Raw genomic sequence first — 20,518 nt, forward strand, 5'->3', positions numbered from 1 at the left:
TCTCATCACAGACCTTTGAAAGCTTGGGCGTTATTATTCAATGGATCCTGGTTTTCCCCATGACTCATGTAAACTCCTCCACCCTCTCAGCACACCTCTTAATCTGTGTATGTGTGTGTAAGGGGTGGGAGTACTCCAACACTACCAACATTGGCCTGAAATTCTATTGTTTCATTTCACAGAGCAGCATGTTGATTCGGTCATAGGAAATGGTAAAATAAAGAGCCAATCAGATCGGTGAAATCGTATTTCACTGTGTGCAGTCATGAGCTGCGTATTTGAATTAATAGAGAAACAGCAATACTATATTTCAATGTGTAATGTAATGCAATATGGTTAGTAGTTTGACAATGTGCAAATGCACACAGCCAACATATTTTTTAAACAAGCTTCATGTCCACGTCAATTCATATTTGTTCCCTTTTGAGGACACTAGTTTTAATTTTAAGAATCATATATTCTACTATGCTAAAAATCTGTTCTAATAAAAATTGAATAATATTTTAAAAAATATATTCACATATAAGATATATTTGTATATTCACATTTTTATGTAATCCAAGACACTCGTAATACGTCAAAAAAAATTGTACCTACTGTTTTCCTGCAGTTACATTAGACTTAATGCTGGATAATTAAGCAATTGCATTATCCAGCATTAAGTGACAATGACTTTGATTCAATGAACATGTTCACCAAAAACTACCAGCAACTCGTAAGCCCGTCAGTGGTCATAAACAGGAAATTGACATGTTCCACAAGTGGGTTGGCCACTGGAATTAACAGCACCCCCACCCCCCCAGCCAAGCCCCCGAAATATGTCTGCAGAGCGGATGTCAAGAAAAAACAGAGCATTACCGCAGTCCTGTGTCACTGTTCAGACACAGAGAAGAGACTGCTCTGATCGGACTGCTACACCATTCACTCCTTTGGGATCTCAGGTTTCTTGCCAGGTAAACTCAAGCACTTCCTTTCCTTCTGTTAACCAAGGTTTCCTAATTGCACTTCCATTACGCCTGTCTTCTTCTATGGTACAGCCATTTGAATAGGTGACAGTAGACCATAAGCTATAAAAAGTGAAATGACAAACGTTTAAGACTTAAAAACTGTAAGACTCCATAATTGTGAAATCGATTGAACTGTGTATAATAAATATACTTGAAGCGATTTAAATGATAATCATATTCAAACCAGAACTTGAAGAGAAATTATGAATGACTGGAAATGTACACTTGGTTTTGATCGAGAAATAGCTGGCTGTTACAATTCACTTGTGCTTCCTGTTAAGGAGATATGGCAAGGGTATTTTAAGTTGTTGTTTAAATGTTCAGGCTGGATCCATAGGATTAACAAAGAAATGATTCCATGAACAACATGCATACAATTTTTCATAGATTCTTTAAAACACAAACATCTCTCACCTGCTAAGAGACTACAGATTAAAATGAGCTCTTGAGCTAACTCTGGCACTATACTATTTGACGCAAATGCGGAAATTTTGATTATTTATTTAAAAGGGACAACACACAGTAAAGATAAACACACACAGAATATGCTAAAAATAATGCCATCACTTGTATATAATACTATTAGTCAATCGATGTAAAACCTTTATAACTCAGCTTATGAAAGTAAATGTTAAAAAAGTAAGATTTTCTTTCTGCCTTTCAGCTCATCTGGTTGCAATGGGAGGGAACACAACTGAAAATAACCCAACGAATCTCAGCATAGGTCTCCGTGCCTACCTGCTGGTTATCCACACCGTGACGCTGTTTGGTGGGACCCTGGGGATCGTCTTCATGGTCAGATTCCTGAGGCGGAGCAAGAACAAGCTCTCCATCACCACCACCATCATCATCAACCTGATGATGGCCCACGGCCTCTTCCTGCTGACCGTGCCCTTCCGCATCGACTACTACGCCACCAACACCTGGCGCTACTCTTTCAAGTTCTGCAACCTGGTGAGGATCGCCATCCACACCCACCTCTACATCTCCTTCTTCTTCTACGTGGCCATCCTGGTGGTGCGCCACCTGCCCTTCCTGCCCACGCGAGACTACCGCCCCCTGACGGTTTTCGTCGCCAGCGCGGCGTTCTGGATCGTCTTCATGATCACCATTTTCCCGCCTCTCTGGCTGCACTACGGACACACGGGGAACTGCAGCGAATCACAGTTCCATTTCTTCAATTTCCATGTCGAGATTAAGGAATACATGAAGTGGGTCGACATCATCATAGCCACCATGGTGATACTGATCTCTGCGGTCATCATGACAATACAAATGCTGTTTCTGGCCAGGGTGGCCCAGTCCAACCCGGGAAACCTGTTCTCGCAGCAGGAATTCCGGGCCCATCTGAAAAATCTGACCTTCCTCGCCTTCTTGGTTGTGTGCTTCCTGCCGTACCATGCCTTCAGAATCTACTACGTGCTACACGTCGATGGCAGGAACTCCGGGCACAATGAGGTCTACCTGTCCCGCACAACGCTGTGCTGTCTGGACCTACTCACTTTCTTGGCCATTTAAGGGGGAATGTATGTCTTGGAGTTGTGTAGCCCTGTCTTAAAGTATACATATGTGCAGCTTAAATAGCATTTGTGGCATACTATTGCATATTCTTCCAGTTCAGCCTGTTGTGCTCATTCAGTCTAATCATGGCACTGATCCACACACTTACCTTTTGTGAACCTGGTGTGAATATGACCTTGTTCATAGATGGGGCAGAAATCAATATGCAATACAAATAATTGCAATGACAATGTTGGATTAACAAAATCCAAGCTGCTTAACAACTATTCATTACTTCTTATGAGTTTTATGAGGACTACCATCTTGACCAATGAAAATAATTGAGGGTGTTGATGGCAATTTATCTCATACTAATGATCTAAAGAAGCTCATGTCATTTGTGTTTATTTTCCTTTAATCTTCATAGAACTTTTGCATCAGAATTAAAATGTTTATGAAAATAACAAAATATTAAAGTGGTGTCTACGCATATAGTGTATGTTGTAAAAATAATAAACTTACTTCAGTATCCCCCCAGCCATAAAACACAGCTGTGTTGAGTATCCTAAATAAAAAAGGTCCATGTTAAGTAGTTACTGTAACTGCTTTGAACAGCTGCACCAATTAATATTTTAGAATGTGTGCTACAGTGACTTACCGCGCTTGGGCCAAATAATTTCAATTGGTAAATGGTAAATGGACTGCATTTATATAGCGCTTTTATCCAAAGTGCTTTAAAATTGATGCCTCACATTCACCAGAACAATTAGGGGTCCGGTATCTTACTCAGGGACACTTCAACATGCCCAGGGCGGGGGATCGAACCGGCAATTCAGTCATATTTCAAAAAATGAATTGTAGTTCAATTTATGAACAGGAAGAAAACTCCCATGAGACACATTCAGGGCATTTTTAAATTCGTGAATTGAATTTACGTTTTCTAAACTGACTGAAATTAAATGGAACTTGAATCCAACCTTGTGGCTTTAATACAGTGGCTTCAGTAATATGGCCAGTGGCCACAAAATGCATTCTAATAGTTGAGTAGTATGTGGCATAGATGCACCTTATGGGAGGTGCCATTAGTGGAACAAGCCCATGCATATGGACCATACAGATTGACACTCGCAGGCCTTGTAAATTCAAGGAGGTGGAGCCAGGTTTAGCTTTAAATCTGCCGATTCCAAGATGCCCGCGTGCCTGAAGATATCACTTCCTGGTTTACTTGAATCCATGCTGGAGGATGTTTGTCTGATGAGATCCATCAGGATTGAGATCTGTTGTAAAAAGAACATGATGTCACAGATACGTGCTCTGTGTTATTGCTCAAAAAGTAATTCAGATTTTTTTAGTTTTTTGAGTCTGAATAATTTTTACATCACAAAACCCAACAGATTTCACAATTGGAAAAAAATGACCGATGTTTGAAGGAACTTCCACTTTGGAAACTATGTGCTAATATAGGAGAGGCACAGCAAACACAGACATGGAACTGCTGACAACTGAATTGGAATATGTAGAAAGGAAGAATAAACAAATTCACCCTTGACTGATTCTTGAAAACTCTTCTCAAACAGTCTGATGCAGCAATTTGACCGGGATCTAATTCCAAGAACTGTGAAAAGAAAATTCACACAAGTTTAATGGTCTTTCAAGACATGATTTGGGGCTATAACCCAACTAAAGCAAATTGCACAGTGAAATTGTATTGCCTATTGAAAAAAAGAGAGCCATGGTTTATTTTTTTCTTGTGCAATATATGTATTTTAAAATGAAAAGTCTTGTTAGGTCCCCAAGATAATGCCATTAACCAGTGTTTCATTCATTCTTAATATTTAACTAATATAACGTTTTTTTAACTTAATGTAACAGGGCTGTAAGCAGTGGCTAATCTTGTGATTGATTTTGTGCTGTGAGACTCACAGACAGACAGATGCACACACCAGTAATGCCCGCACCGTTAAAGGTATAGTATGTAAGTTTGGAAAAACGAGGAAGTGAGAGCTAGATTTTGCAGATACGCTGCCTGACTACCATAGTTTTAAAACATACTGTAGAGGAGTGCAGTGCATCATGTCTCATTCACAGAAAGAAAACACGTAACATCATCATAATGAACGGAAACAATGCAATGAAATATAGCTATAGTTTTTATTTACAGCTATGGGCTATGCTATCATTGGCAAATAAACTGAGTTGTTTGTATCCCAAAGATGAGGTTTTTAATTTCTCCATATTTCCCAACACTGTAAACAGGGTCCTGTGAAAGGAAAAGAAAAGAAAGTGTGTCTCATGCTCTACCCAACCCTAACATTTTTTCCAAGAAACATGAGCCCCAGAAATTCAGGTGCACACTAATGCATTCCAGTTAATAGATGTGCTCCTAAATTATTTTTCCAGGTAGTAAATTCTCCTAAAATGGGAGCACTGTAGAGCCCTGCACTAATGCCAGGAATAAGGAGAAAAAAGACAAGCAACCAATGGCAGCGAAAGAGCAGAGCATAGGGTAACCACACACAGATGTACTTGACACTATAAATACTACAACTACCACATTCTGGTCAACTCACAAAAGAATGCAAGACTTTGTGTGTAGCAACCTTGAATATGTGGGAGGAGCCTGGTTCTAAGCCTGGAGAGTGGTGCATTCTCCCAATGCTAGAGGCCATTGGGGTACGAGCTGTACCTGCATAAGCCGCTGGAGAATAGCCATCAAAGGGATGTAAGCGGTCATCCCATCCAGCACCTCCTTGGTGAGGTCTTTGATACCTTTGAGGGAGGAAGCAGAACAAGTAAAAGCAGGGCCTATTGTTCTATGTTCAAACACAATTTGTCCTTAACTGTAACCCGCAATTGATTGAAGCGTTACGCATTTTAGTTCAGGTTAAATCCAGACCAAAGTCTGCAATGCCAGTCTATAAAAGTGCAGCCATTTGATTTTCATCAATTTCTCATAAATTGTGAGCCTGTGTCGGACTGATTTGGCTATGCATCGATTCTGCTGTGAATGTCTCAGCCTCACCTCTCTCCATTTCAGGTGAAAGGGATCCCTGTACTTGCTCTGATGGGGACATCAAGAAATCGAGGAAACCACAAGTCCTGGAAAAAAAAAAAAGTTGCTACAAAAATTACACAATAACAAGGCCAACGCAGCGTTGCACAAGCACACTGATGACAGCACCCTAAGGATACCGAGTAAACTGGAATGCATCTCATTTAAATACAATCAATAGGCTTAAGATAAAATAAATGATTTTGCTGAAATAATAAACCATTATTTCAGCTTGCAGAACACGTTAACTTATATAGCCTTATCAGGGGAAAGCAATATCGGTTACATTTTGAATGCCATACGATTATAAGGCTCTGCTGACGCAAAGCTCGTAGTATTCAAGCCATTAACCCACACTACTACTAAAACCCTAACATAGATACATCACTTGCATACAGTGACATCTTACTTCTCTCTGCTTGGAGTCCAGAGTGACTGATGCTCGCTGACAGAAGGCGACGAGGTCCCAGAGTAGTGAGCGGACGGTCTGAAGGTGTTCAGAGCCCTCCCGTACCCCTGTAGAGAGTGTCATACAGTAACTAGCCTAACATACCAGGCTTATCCATCTCCACTGTAAGCCTGGCAAAAGCAGTGCATTTCAGAGCGATAAACCCACTCAAACCTCAGGAAATAACCAATACTTTCAAGCCCATCTCATCACCTTAGTGGGAGCAGATCTAAGGTACAGGTGGTGATTCAAACAGGTTGAGACACAGACAGGCTATTGAAGCTATTGAAAAGCAAAAGGAAGCATGCATCAGAAGATGTCACACTTCCCTGCATTGCCCACTGAGAATCTGACCAATGTCTGTGCTGAGATGGACCTAGCCTAGCACTGCTACAGCAAGTACTGCTACCTGATGGTTAAACAAGAATCTCCAGGATCCAGTATCTCAGCAGCGAAATCAAGACAAAATATTTCATACATATAAACTATTTCATTTTCCTCTCATTGTAAATAATTATATCAGTACACAAAAATAAAACACCGCTTTGAACATTACTGGTTTTGCGGCCCCAAAAAATATTTGCATTTAAAGATATTTTGACAACATTCTGCACTTTGCCACACCTTTCTTGCAGGATCCTTCAAGTAGCAGGTCACAATTCTGTGATATAAACGTTTCTGCTCATACACAAACTCACACACCTGGTAGCTAGGGGAGATAAGAAAGCAGATGCACATCGGAAGTTGTTCTTAAACAATTCAAGGTGCTTTTGTGCAACTTCTTGGCTAACAAAATAAGAGGTGCTCCTAAAGGCATTCGCAAAAAAAATAAAAATAAATAAATAAATAAATAAAATACTAGGACACCACAGCACTCAAAATGTGTTTTCTTGGACAATTTGAATACTTACAAATGCACAGCCTCAGCCATAGAGAGAAGCTTATGCTCCTCAAAGTATGCAGCCCCACCAGCCTGCAACAGCTCCAACAATGCCTATGAAGCAACCACAATATCATACCAATATGGCCCACATAAGCAGGCCATGGTTTGACTTCATATACAAAAATATATTGTTGTGGTGCCATGTTGCTATGGAGTCAACTAACCTAGATTTCCAGTCTAAATAATTGTAAGTTTAGAGCATCTGAATGATTTAACTATATTTTGCATTTAAAAGTGCTGATTTTCCTGGGTTTCATTTTCAAATAGGATTTAAATTATTCTGGGGAACCTCAAAAATATTTAAAAGATCCTGCACAAATATAAATTGTGCAATAAAAGTACCTAGAACTATTTTTCATTCTCAGAGAAACATGCAAGTTGACAACGTTAAAGGCTTGCAAGCTTTTAAAACCACTTAATGCATTTGAACAAGTAGACTAAAATATATTGTGCAGCCGAAGTTCAAATTGTTTTTAAATGCTCTAAGCAGCACGGGCAAATGAGGAACATGTTGGAATAATTTCAGCACTACAGATCTTGATCTCTACTTCATGAGAACATTTTCAGGAGCCTTCGTCACTGTAGTCCTGAAACCTGTGGTTAAGTGCAGAACATCTACTTTCCCTTTCCATGTGACAGTGCAACAGACTCGGTCCACCACCATACTGCAGCTGCACCAAATATAACCTCATTAGGGGTGTGCAAAGACGTCATTATCTGTATCTGTTCAACCAACAAAAGTATCTGTATCTGTATCTGTATTCGGATAGGAAACATGAAGTGGGCGTGGTTTATACTGGAAGTCACGTTAAATCAGGCAAATGTTGTATTTTCTAACCTAATATTCATTGGCAGTGCAATTGTTGTGACTTCAGAGCATCAAATTGATTTAATATTGCCATATAATTAATTATGAAATATATTTCCACATCCTCATACTGTACTTTTCATCTCTCTGTCTCTTTTTTTATATTTAATACATCCCTAAACCTCATTATTTACTAGTCTGACTGACATACTAAATAGCAGCTGCATGCATTTAAGAGCCATTTTGCTTAAACTAACATTGGCCGACATAAGAAAATACCACAAGATATTGAACATACCTGCTGTCTCTCCGCATGCTGGGTTGTGTCCTCGGGATTGCACAAAAAATCAAGAGCCTGGATGAAAATAGAGATATCCAGCGTTCAGAAAATTATGACATCAAGTAAATTTCTCAACACATTAAGCTACAATGAAGCACTACAAAAACAAGCTCTGTGTTATGAACTGCAAGAAACATGACCCTTTCATGTGGCAGGTAAACATCTACCATTATACAATGGGTGCACTAGGATTACTGGACTTTTGTTATTTTGATTAAAAATATCTGATTAGGACATGAAGCGATTTTTGATCATCAAAGCAAATCTTAATATACTTGAAATTTCAAGACCAAATGTAGACATATGATTGACAACTGAAACTGAACAAGACACTGATAGGCGATAGATTAGCTCCTAACAATCTGCACTTGAAAAATGGCATGAACATTTCTATGTTTTGGCCAATTTCACCTGTGTTTAAAATAAACTGACAATACTGACATTATTGCCATTATAATCATTAACATTATTATAATTGCAGGGATTGCTATATTACTGAATTGTTTCCATTTCTGAACGGTTGCAAGCTGAGAACATAAATAGAATTGGTTCTCTTTGTTCTTACAAATCAACAGCATACCCTTGTGGAAAAGCTGTGACCTCAGACTTGCTAGTCAGCAGCAGCAATGGCACAGACCTGGTGGAAGAGCTGATGGTTAACAAAGAGGTTGTTCTCAGCCTTGGCTAGCTGGCATGCCAGGAAGGTGAAGAGGCTGCCAATCTGCGAAGGGCTGAAGTCTGTGCTCTCCAGCATCACCTGCAGACACAGATCTTGCATATGAATGTCATACTGATACCAAAGGGCACAGTACATAAGTGATTATTAATGCTGAGCTTTTTTGTCTACCAATCTTAGACTCACCTGTAGCAGGATGTCTATCATTCTCTGGTGAAATTCAATTGCTTGCTCGTCTTGCTCCAGATCTTCAAATGCCTAGAAACAACATTGTGTTTTAACTATCAGAGCATGCAATGATTTTCTTGTGCTAATGAATCTGCCATTGCACAGCCAATTGACTGAATATGCAGATGTCTTTTTCAGAAATAGTTTTCCAAAGATATGTCATTATGACACTAGAACCCATTAAACATTATAGAATATTTTTATGTAATTTCTTCTTCTTTTTAAAACATTTTAAACATATTATGGCCAAATTATTACTGCAAAACTGTGAGCAAGTTGCATTTACAAATCAGAAGATAAATGCAGTGCTATATCAAAATGTATTAGCGTAATACAAAATAAAACTGGCCATCACATAAAACACAAAATGCATTAATATCGAGAGTACACCACTGATTGTTTACAGGTTTAACCGTGTTCAGAAAAAGTACATTCCACAAATTCCAACTTGGGGGAAACGTTTCTCTGCTTCCTCTAGCCTTACCAGTGCTAGCACATTGAGGAATTCTCTTGTGTTGTACTGGAGTAATGTGCGGATGAATGGATAAGGCTCTTTGCTTGCTTCAATACCCTTCACCTGTATGCTCGTCAGGCAGGTAAACACCTAGAGCAAAAACAAGGCACTGCTTTAAACCTGATGACCAAAACTCAATGTTTCCCACAATGCGTGGTCACTGCATGATAGCTTTTGGAATGTTTACTGTCTTCACTCTAAAGATAAAGAAATAAATAAAAATTCATAAGTCCCCAACAATAGTTTTGCACTTGTATTGGCCTGTTTACTGTAAATGCAATGAAAATTCATTGGTTTTACAACTATACAGGAATGACTAGAGTAAACAAGTATGTTTTCTGCTTGAGTTTTGGGCATCACCTGGTGATGTCAAATTGTTTAACTAATGTGTCCTTTGATTTCTGATTACTGTATATTCAACAAAACTGACACCCATCAGATTTTGGTTTAACGATCACTGACCCAGCATTTTACAGCACTGGCTCTAGCACTAGCTCTGCTCATATGAAGAACCTGTCCTTGGACCGCAACCATTTTCTCTGTGGGCATCTGGTTTGGTCATTAGCTCTCACCTGTGATTTCACTGTTTGAACCATATTGTCTGGGATTACACCAAAAGGATATGCTTGGCCAGTCAAGCAACAGCTAAAATGAGAAAAGCACACATGGTTTCAATCTACAGATGGTCTTCTGAGCATTTAATAGTTTTTAAGGAGTACCTAAGGTGGTTTTGTGAAAACACAGGGATACGTTTGGTCAGATGCAGTAAGCATTTAGTCATGCACCTTGCAACAACCAACTCTATTCTTGATATCGTCAATGACCTAACTGAAGCACACACAGGTACATTGTATAGTTTACATTTTTCATGAAATTGAAAATGTATTAAAAACTCAAATTCAGTTTTATTTTACCTGATGTATACTAGAACTTGTTGCCGACTGTTGTCTGTTCATCTAGATAATAAGAAAAAAATGACTTCACCAATCATACCATATTCTTCTCGATTAATACATAAAGCTTTGTGTTTCATGACTGGTAAATAACATTTCTTAATAATTATATTACTGTCCAAATTAAGAAAGCAGTTACATCACACTGTTTTTAACATACACACACATTTTCTCTGCTGTGACCTCTTAATGCACCACTGATAAACACAGTACTATTTGAAAATAATTTACGATCCCAGTCAAAACAAGCTCACTAATTATTTTCACATGGTACTGTGTTTAATAGTGGTGTGTTAAGAGGCCACAGCAGAGGAAAAGCAAGTTGACACAGGAAAAAAAATAAGGAAATACCTGTACCTTGATGTGAAGCACTAGCCATGCCTCCTACCAATTCCTGTTATAATATTATTAAGATGACTGAATTAGAGAGAACAGGTCTGTGGTGTGGGGATGGCTGGTTTAAGCAGCCACACCTGCCCTGGGTCAAGCTAATTAGACCTGGCCAATTGGATAATTGGTTAAGAATTAGATAATTGGCCAGGCTAATTGGACCCGGGAACAGGAGTGGCTGCACCTGTGCATAGTGAGGTAATCAGTGCGCACAGGTTAAATCTGCCATCCCCACTCACACAAGGAGAGCCTCTGTCATGACTGTTTTACATCTGCTCAGTTGGCTGTAACATCTTGCCGACCCTTGTAAATAAATGTGGACTGTTGGAACATCATCTCCCGATGTCTCTGTGCTGGAGGGCCCCTTGGAAAGCCACTTCGGTGGCCTGTGGCAGGCCTGTTTGCCACAAGGTCACTGTTGCCTCAATTTTTGGTTCACTACCTAAATATTAGGAATTATTCTTTTCAGTGTTGTAACTAGAAAGCAAGTGCTAGAAATTACTATAGGTCACCTACCTCAATGGGTGTGATGTAATCACTCATTCCTTTGTTAAACACAAAGATCAAAGCATCACACAATCTGTGCTGTCTGGATAAACAGACCACCTGTGAAACAGAAGTCATGTCACCTTGAGCAGAGCAGACAATGCTATTAAACATTAACATAGACTTTTCATATGGCATTATAAAACATGCTAAATGCTAAAATATATATTAAAAGGTAAATGAGCACATTATTGCTTAAATAAAACCTAGACTAAACTATGACAAGTCTTGTTCACACGATGAGATACTAAAGTGTTCAGAAGCACACCATCCCTCACCTGGTGAAGGTCAAGGGTCATGACATCAAGGTGGGGTATGAGGTCATCAAGAAGCTCTGTCATGCCCTGGTCATCATAGTGTCTCACCATGTCTTTCATGACCAGTGGGGGGATACTTGTTAGCTGGCCTGCAGATATGTGGGGCTGCAGGCACTCAAACAGGACCCCAAGCGCTACTGCATGCTGGATTAATTTCTCATACACCTTTCCAAACAGCACCCCCCTGTGGTGGGAAAGGATAGTAATAAAACAAACAAAGTTGAATGTGGAGGGCTTGAGCCATTTTCTACTCTCAGTATAGGCAGTATTATACATATGATCAGTTCAATCAATTCCTAGCAGGCAAGCAGACTAGTTGCAGCTTCTTTTCAACCCATGTGATATATAAGCTTATTTTGTGCATTCCACACAAAATTTTCCATGATCATTTATACTAAATACTCACGTGTTTGTTGAACTTAATGCAGCAAGTAACACAAAGGGGGATTGTTTTCTGAAGACAGAAATAAAAATAAGAATGTGCGTGAATATTTTGTTTAAAAAAAGAGTAAAGGATTTTAGTCCAAACATAGCTCAGGCATCTGTTCAGAGATTATTTTTCCAGTTATTTTTAGTTATATCTACTATACCGGACTGCTAGACTTGGTTGTCCATTACACTGAAATTGACTAGTGGTTCCATATACAAATTGAATAAGGAACAACCACCCAGTTTCACTATATCATTATCCCTCGCAAATTTATTTTTTCTCAAAATCAGAAAGTATCTTTAAAGAGATTCTGCATAGACAGCTACACAGCAGTTGGAAATACAGACTGCTTAAGTGGAGCTTCCCTGAAAACTACTGACTTTGCATCTGAATATAGCACTGACAATATTTGAACATAAACATGAGCAAAATCCATTTTATGTTATTGGTATACTAAGACAGTGGGTGGTTTCCCATGATGCACCTGGAAGTGCTCTTCCATGACCTGAAGTTTTCCTTGTTCAGGACACCTCCTCAGTGATAAATCCACAGGCCAAGAGCAGCTCTAACACCTGAGGAATCAAATGCAGTGTCTGAGCTATATTCACTCACATACTACATTTATACCTTAACTTCTTTCATCATCCAATTTTATCAAAATCTTCAGAACAGAACATAGCCTGCCATGGTGACATTATTTAGCCTAAATTGTTAGCTGACCAGTAACGTTACGTGTCCGTGGAGCTGAAAGTATCACTGGAGTATCCCCGGAGGTTATTGGAAATAACGTTAGCACAGGAAATGAACTTTGTGTGCATGAACATGATTTGCCGCATGAAATTAAAGCCTGTATATTTATGTTAATTGCAAAACGTGGAATCAAAAACACGGGATACAAAACTAATATTCGAATGCTCAAATTTTTGTTCAAACTTTAAAAAAAAAATTTAAAAAAAGGATTTTCAAATAGTTTTCGAACTTCAAATATTTTTTGACAGCCCTAATGTACGTATCTGCATGAATATGTAAATTTCGATGTTCATGGATGGTTTGTGTTCATGTAGCATTTTTCAAAATCTATGAGCACTTTATTGTAAAAGGAGAGGAGATCCTCAGCTATCACCACCAACGTGTAACACCCGTCTTGGTGATGGACGGCGGCCATTTTGTCATCGTACATCAGTAGATGCACTTGAGATGATCTGAACATCAAATGCAGTAGACTGTGAAAATGAAACCGTGGAGCCTGCTATTTTTCAGCTTTATCTAATGTGGTCTGCAGGACGCATTCAGTTTACTGGCGTACTCGGACCGCTGGAGCAGACCGGTTGGGTACCAGCTGGACTCCATACAGAGGGAACCGGTGTGCTCCACCCTCAACAGTGCAATATTAGGTATGTAACTGACTCTATACGCGTGGATGAACCATGCCTAACAGAATACACCCACAGCAAAGACTTTATTTTGTATGTGTGAACCAGGGGTATCAAATGAACTGTGGGTTGTGAAATGATTCATAACAGAATTAATAACCTTAATAGCAGAACTCTGTTATTAATTTATTTTAGTGTTTGTGTCTCAATTTAAAAATCCAGTTTCACTTGGCAGTCTTCCATAAACTGCATACTGAAGCTTGTTATTTTCATTTGGTTAAATGGAATCACAGCAATATACATGTCTTGATTGGATGACACCAGCAGGACATACAGTGGTGGGTATCACTACTGTAGCATTTTGTGTAACCGCAGCGACCTTGTTTGACCCTCCTCCTCCTCCCCACAGAGACTCATAACCTGCCGAAGCAGCCCCCCCTGGCTTTGGCCCTGGGCCAGGCATCCCAGTGCTTGTCAATCATGGCCCGCTCGGGGAGCGGCTCCTGTGCCTTTGCCTCCGTGAATGACTACTTGCACTAGCTATGCAAGCTCCGCCCACAGCAACCGGACATTTCCGACGCACGGAGACGGAACGGCCCGCGTCCCGAGGAACAGGCGACCTCGTTTTTTTAATTAGCTAATTACTGGGGGACAGGCTCTGATTGTCACTTAACTTCAGTTTCCTAGTTTACAAAGGCATGGTGCAAACTATCCTTGCCGTTATTATTATCATTATTACTATTATTATTATTAGCAGCCTATCTTGCATATAAGATCTATTTGTTCCCATTTTGAAAACTAGTGTGGTGCATGCCACCGATAAATAAATAAAGGCCCCTAAAGTATACCACCTAATAAGTCACATGGCGTTCCGAGAATCGTTGTTTTATAGGACCATGCACATTTACCACAAGGATGGTATATGTGTCTGTGTGTGTGTTTCTGTGCGTGTGCGTGTGTGTGTGTATATAAAATATACATTACATAAATATATATTTAAAAATTTAACTGACTTATATTGAAGAAATACTGAGTTACCAAACAAAAACCAGAAATAAGGGATAGAAAATTTGTGGCAGAAGTTTCTATGGACACTTAGTGTAAGGCACTGCATGGGGGTGACTCTGGTCAATGGATTTGGGTGATTTGAAATGTAATTGATGAAGAAGATGAAAATGGTAGGCTATATGGTGTGTGTCATTTATGATACTTGCATCCAAGAAGAGCTGGTTCTGATGGTTTATAAACAAGGACGTTACCAACTTGTCTACTTGCTACTTTTAAGTTTTTTTTTTTTATAACTTGCCTCAGAGGTCACCTCTATGTCTTTCCTTGACAGTATCACTCATGGGTAGGACATAGAACATGTAACTGTGTTCCCATTTATGTCTGTGTGGACACAGGTTTATATTGCTGTGGCAACCTAGATCGCATCAACTTTCTACTTATTACCAAGGTCATATCATCAGGAGTCTATGTCATTCATTTTAAGAGCTTCTGAGCAGTGGAACCACCTCTGTCATGGAATCAAGTCCATAGTGGCTAATGCACAGCATATCAACATACAAATAGTCAAAACGATGAATAGTAGTTTTGTTCCAGTGTTTCCATCAGTCCCCACACTTCTCAGAGAGTACAAAGACCAGCAAAAAAGAAAGGTTTAAAGTGACGTTGGTTTGACCATTCTTTTCTTCAAGTGTATTCGTGTCAAAGCTCGTCCTCGAACCTTGCACAACTCAGGAGGCGGATGCCCTCCCTCATCTGTGCTGCAGACATAGGAGTATTTTTATTTTCGTTATTTTTTCCCGTTCGATTTCTCCTTTTGTCGCTTTACTAGCCTGACTCTGAAACTCGGTAGACTTCCATTGTACACATTTGCCATTGTAGGGGGATAAAAACCAAACAATATTGTCGACACTGTGTGGTAATTGCATCTACAATAAAAAGTAAAAAAAGAATACCAAGCAAGACTGTGTCTGAAGTGCGTGCATCTTGCTTTTTTTATTTATTAGTGTTGCAGCAAGTACTTGTCTGCAGTAAAATCATTAGTGTGTGCTACCCTTACCCATCCACTAAAGTATTATTACATAGATGCCTGGGTGACTATATATATATATATATATATATATATATATATATACACATATATATATATACATATATGAGAAAATATTTCCAAATATAAATACCTATAATATATAACCCTTTTTTGGGGTCAGTATGTCTTTGAGTCAGGGTGGGGGTCCCTCGATCAGAAAAGGTTGAAAACGCCATCAGACCAATCTTTGTACAAGCCTGAGCCATGTCCGAAACAGCTTACTTGCCTACTATTGAGTATACCAGTTGCATACAACTAGTATGCAACTGGTATACTCAATAGTAGGCAAGTAAACGGATAAACAGATGACCCTGGTTCTGCCTGAAGCTGAATTTAAAGCCATCTGACCAGCAGAGGGTGGTAAAATTTCACTTTTAAGTAAAGTAGCGCAAATTGTGCTGAATGGAATCCCCTGACTTGTTTGGCAAAATCATATTATGGGAACATTTCACTGGATTTACCAGCACAGGCCGCATTATTTGATTACTCTCATCTTTGGGCGTTATATGATCGATGAAGATCAGTTTTCAAAACCTGCGCATCCCATTCTCTCATCACAGACCTTTGAAAGCTTGGGAGTTATTATTCAATGGATCCTGGTTTTCCCCATGACTCATGTAAACTCCTCCACCCTCACAGCACACCCCTTAATCTGTTGAAGTGTGTGTAAGGGGTGGGAGTACTCCAACACTACCAACATTGGCCTGAAATTCTATTGTTTCATTTCACAGAGCAGCATGTTGATTCGGTCATAAGAAATGACAAGGTAAAATAAAGAGCCAATCAGATCGGTGAAATCGTATTTCACTGTGTGCAGTCATGAGCTGCGTATTTGAATTAATAGAGAAACAGCAATACTACATTTCAATGTGTAACGTAATGCAATATGGTTAGTAGTTTGACAATGTGCACACGCACACAGCCAACATATTTTTTTAAACAAGCTTCATGTCCACGTCAATTCATATTTGTTCCCTTTTAAGGACACTAGTTTTAATTTTAAGAATCATATATTCTACTATGCTAAAAATCTGTTGTTCTAATAAAAATTGAATATTAAAAAAACATTCACATATAAAATATATTTGTATATTCACATTTTTATGTAATCGAAGACACTCGTAATATGTCAAAAATATTGTACCTACTGAAGTTTATAATTATCATGTTAAAATTTTTTAAATAATTTTAATAATTGCATTATCCAGCATTAAGTGACAATGACTTTGATTCAATGAACATGTTCACCAAAAACTACCAGCAACTCGTAAGCCCTTCTGTGGTCAAAAACAGGAAGTTGACAAATTCCACCGGAATTAACAGCACCCCCGCCCCCCCCAGCCAAGCCCCCGAAATATGTCTTCACAGCGGATGTCAAGAAAAAACAGAGAAGAGACTGCTCTGATCGGACTGCTACACCATTCACTACTTTGGGACCTCAGGTTGCTTGCCAGGTAAACTCCAGCACTTCCTTTCCTTCTGTTAACCAAGGTTTCCTAATTGCACTTCCATTACGCCTGTCTTCTTCTATGCTACAGCCATTTGAATAGGTGACAGTAGACCATAAGCTATAAAAAGTGAAATGACAAACGTTTAAGACTTAAAAACTGTAAGACTCCATAATTGTGAAATCGATTGAACTGTGTGTAATAAATTTACTTGAACCGATTTAAATAATAATCATATTCAAACCAGAACTTGAAGAGAAATTATGAATGACTGGAAATGTACACTTGGTTTTGATCGAGAAATAGCTGGCTGTTACAAATTGACTTGTGCTTCCTGTTAAGGAGATATGGCAAGGGCATTTCAAGTTGTTGTTTAAATGTTCAGGCTGGATCCAGAGGATTAAGAAAAGAAATGATTCCATGAACAACATGCATACAATTTTTCATAGATTCTTTAAAACACAAACGTCTCTCACCTGCTAAGGGACTACAGATGAAAATGAGCTCTTGAGCTAACTCTGGCACTATACCATTTGATGCAACTGCGGACATTTTGATTATTTATTTAAAAGGGACAACACACAGTAAAGATAAACACACACAGAATATGCTAAAAATAATGCCATCACTTGTATATAATACTATTAGTCAATCGATGTAAAACCTTTATAACTCAGCTTATGAAAGTAAATGTTAAAAAAGTAAGATTTGTTTTCTGCCTTTCAGCTCATCTGGTTGCTGAGCAATGGGAGGGAACAATACCGAAAACAACACAATGCAACACAACCCTCTCAGCATAGGTTTCCGTGCCTCCCTGCTGGTTATCTACACCGTGACGCTGTTTGGTGGGACCCTGGGGATCGTCTTCATGGTCAGATTCCTGAGGCGGAGCAAGAACAAGCTCTCCATCACCACCACCTCCATCATCAACCTGGTGATGGCCCACGGCCTCTTCCTGCTGACCGTGCCCTTCCGCATCGACTACTACGCCGCCAACACCTGGCGCTACACTTTCGAGTTCTGCAAGCTGGTGAGCATCGCCATCCACACCCACCTCTACATCTCCTTCTTCTTCTACGTGGCCATCCTGGCGGTGCGCCTCCTGCCCTGCCTGCCCACGCGAGACTTCTACCGCCCCCTGACAGCTTTCGTCGCCAGTGCGGCGGTCTGGATCGTCTTCACGATCACCATTTTCCCGCCTCTCTGGCTGCACTATGGAAAACGGGGGAAGTACAACGAATCACAGTGCTTCCAGTTCCATGTCGAGATCAAAGGTGAACGAGTGAAGTGGCTCAACATCAGCATAGCCACCATGGTGATACTGATCTCTGCGGTCATCATCACAATACAAATGCTGTTTCTGGCCAGGGTGGTCCGGTCCAACCCGGGAAACCTGTTCTCGCAGCAGGAATTCCGGGCCCAGCTGAAAAATCTGACCTTCCTCACCTTCTTGGTTGTGTGCTTCCTGCCGTACCATGCCTTCAGAATCTACTATGTGCTACACGTCGATGGCAAGAACTCCGGGCACAATGAGATCTACCTGTCCCTCACAACGTTGTGCTGTCTGGACCTACTCACTTTCTTGGCCATTTAAGGGGGAATGGATGTGATGTCTTTGACACACCTGTCCCTTTGCAAATGGACAGCACCATTTTTACTCCACAAGGAAAGAGGAACTGAGTCATTATTGAATATGGTCACGTAAACTCAAAACGGCACACTTGCAATGCTTGTGTAAGGAATGAAGCCATGGGTCTGGACAGATGTTAAAGCTTGAAAGGCATTAACCAATTAGAAAGCACATCCTAACAGTCCAAAAGGAATAAAAACATTTCTTAAAAAAGGGCTACTGCAGGTGGTGTAGCGCATAGTTGTCGCGAACACCCGCCAACATTGTGGCCCGCAGGTCTTGGAGTTGTGTAGCCCCGTCTTAAAGTATACATATGTGCAGCTTAAATAGCATTTGTGGCATACTATTGCATATTCTTCCAGTTCAGCCTGTTGTGCTCATTCAGTCTAATCATGGCACTGATCCACACACTCACCTTTTGTGAACCTGGTGTGAATATGACCTTGTTCTTAGATGGGGCAGAAATCAATATGCAATACAAATAATTGCAATGACAATGTTGGATGAACAAAATCCAAGCTGCTTAACAACTTTTCATTACTTCTTATGAGTTTCAGGACTACCATCTTAACCAATGAAAATAGTTGAGGGTGGTGATGGCAATTTATCTCATACTAATGATCTAAAGAAATGTCATTTTGTTTATTTTCCTTTAATTTTCATAGAACTTTTGCATCAGAATTAAAATGTTTAGGAAAATAACATACACTATATGCGTGGACACCACTTTAATATTTTATGTTGTAAAAATAAAAAACTTACTTCAGTATTTCAAATTAAATTTGGTAATTAACATATGGTACATTGCATCAACCATGAACTTGATGAATAAAAAGCTCCATAATGCCTAAGGTTCCCTCTTGCTTTAGCAGTGCCACTATCCAACTGTTACAGTATCACCTGAGCAGTTACACATAATTGAACCAGTTGGTAAGCTGAACACTTTTGAATGCCAGTTTGACGAAAATAAGCTGTTTGACTTTTTCTTTTACTTCAAGCACCTCCCCCCAGCCATAAAACACAGCTGTGTTGAGTATCCTAAATTAAAAAGGTCAATGTTAAGTAGGCACTGTAACTGCTTTGAACAGCTGCACCAATTAATATTTTAGAATGTGTGCTACAGTGACTTAGTGTGCTTGGGCCAAATAATTTCAACTCAGTCATATTTCAGAAAATGAATTGTAGTTCAATTTATGAACAGGAAAAAAACTCCATGGAACATTCAGGGCATTTTTAAATTTGTGAATTGAATTTACGTTTTCTAAACTGACTGAAATGGAACTTGAATCCAACCTTGTGGCTTTAATACAGTGGCTTCAGTAATATGGCCAGTGGCCACAAAATGCATTCTAATAGTTGAGTATTATGTGGCATAGATGCACCTTATGGGAGGTGCCATTAGTGGAACAAGCCCATGCTTATGGACCATACAGATTGAAACTCACAGGCCTAGTCAATTAAAGGAGGTGGAGCCAGGTTTAGCTTTAAATCTGCCGATTCCAAGATGCCCGCTTGCCTGAAGATATCACTTCCGGGTTTACTTGAATCCATGCTGGAGGATGGTTGTCTGATGAGATCCATCAGGATTGAGATCTATTGTGAAAAGAACATGATGTCACAGATACATGCTCTGTGTTATTGCTCAAAAAGTAATTACATTTTTTTAAGTTTTTTGAGTCTGAATGATTAATAATGAATAATTTTTACATCACAAAACCCAACAGATTTCACAATTGGAAAAAAATGACCGATGTTTGAAGGAACTTTCACTTTTGAACTATGCGCAAATATAGGAGAGGCACAGCAAACACAGACAT

The 20,518-nt window shown here is 39.5% G+C and overlaps 3 protein-coding genes across 10 annotated transcripts in view; 1 reads left to right on the forward strand and 2 right to left on the reverse strand.

Annotated features, from left to right (window-relative positions):
• The first annotated feature begins 789 nt into the window (after positions 1–789).
• Positions 790–19,547, forward strand: LOC118225424 (probable G-protein coupled receptor 141). Of its 4 annotated transcripts, none has more exons than XM_035413789.1 (2): positions 790–953; positions 1,672–2,985. In XM_035413789.1, exon 2 carries the CDS (start codon positions 1,686–1,688, stop codon positions 2,523–2,525), a length of 840 nt encoding a protein of 279 aa, XP_035269680.1. In that variant the 5' UTR covers positions 790–953; positions 1,672–1,685; the 3' UTR covers positions 2,526–2,985. The 4 variants fall into 4 exon arrangements, with proteins under 4 accessions (XP_035269680.1, XP_035269679.1, XP_035269678.1 ...); XM_035413788.1 differs by lacking the exon at positions 1,672–2,985 and adding an exon at positions 17,815–19,547 and having other exon boundaries at positions 853–953; XM_035413787.1 differs by lacking the exon at positions 1,672–2,985 and adding an exon at positions 17,806–19,547 and having other exon boundaries at positions 859–953.
• On the reverse strand, positions 3,349–11,909 carry LOC118225423 (vacuolar protein sorting-associated protein 8 homolog). Of its 4 annotated transcripts, XM_035413783.1 has the most exons (15): positions 11,684–11,909; positions 11,376–11,465; positions 10,431–10,472; positions 10,089–10,161; positions 9,487–9,606; positions 8,961–9,032; positions 8,736–8,855; positions 8,057–8,113; positions 6,919–7,001; positions 6,632–6,716; positions 5,969–6,075; positions 5,530–5,606; positions 5,194–5,276; positions 4,051–4,122; positions 3,349–3,784 (listed from the first exon to the last, which is right to left on the reverse strand). In XM_035413783.1, the coding sequence occupies exons 4-15, from the start codon at positions 10,110–10,112 to the stop codon at positions 3,650–3,652; spliced, it is 1,035 nt and encodes a 344-aa protein (XP_035269674.1). In that variant the 5' UTR covers positions 10,113–10,161; positions 10,431–10,472; positions 11,376–11,465; positions 11,684–11,909; the 3' UTR covers positions 3,349–3,649. The 4 variants fall into 4 exon arrangements, with proteins under 4 accessions (XP_035269674.1, XP_035269676.1, XP_035269673.1 ...); XM_035413785.1 differs by lacking the exon at positions 10,431–10,472; XM_035413782.1 differs by lacking the exon at positions 10,089–10,161.
• The window catches only part of LOC118225422 (vacuolar protein sorting-associated protein 8 homolog), a 29,221-nt gene continuing 28,125 nt past the window's right edge, over positions 19,423–20,518 (reverse strand). For both annotated transcript variants that reach the window (XM_035413781.1, XM_035413779.1), the window contains one exon: positions 19,423–20,294. In XM_035413781.1, the coding sequence (XP_035269672.1) occupies positions 20,151–20,294 (144 nt within the window). In that variant the 3' untranslated portion in view covers positions 19,423–20,150. The remainder of the gene's footprint in view (positions 20,295–20,518) is intronic.

The sequence above is a fragment of the Anguilla anguilla genome, chromosome 4 (genome assembly GCF_013347855.1).
Source record: "Anguilla anguilla isolate fAngAng1 chromosome 4, fAngAng1.pri, whole genome shotgun sequence".
Taxonomy (NCBI): Eukaryota; Metazoa; Chordata; class Actinopteri; order Anguilliformes; family Anguillidae; genus Anguilla; species Anguilla anguilla.

Bases quoted from the DNA above. Each gene is read 5' to 3' on its own strand.
- LOC118225423 (XM_035413782.1), bottom strand. From the start codon at position 11,782: ATGAAAGACATGGTGAGACACTATGATGACCAGGGCATGACAGAGCTT. The intron at 9,607-10,430 runs GTAAAATAAAAC...TTTTTGCTCTAG, and splicing joins CAAGTTCTAGTATACATCAG to GTGTTTACCTGCCTGACGAG. The intron at 7,002-8,056 runs GTATGTTCAATA...GTTGCTTCATAG, and splicing joins AGCATGCGGAGAGACAGCAG to GCATTGTTGGAGCTGTTGCA.
- LOC118225424 (XM_035413788.1), top strand. From the start codon at position 17,817: ATGGGAGGGAACAATACCGAAAACAACACAATGCAACACAACCCTCTC.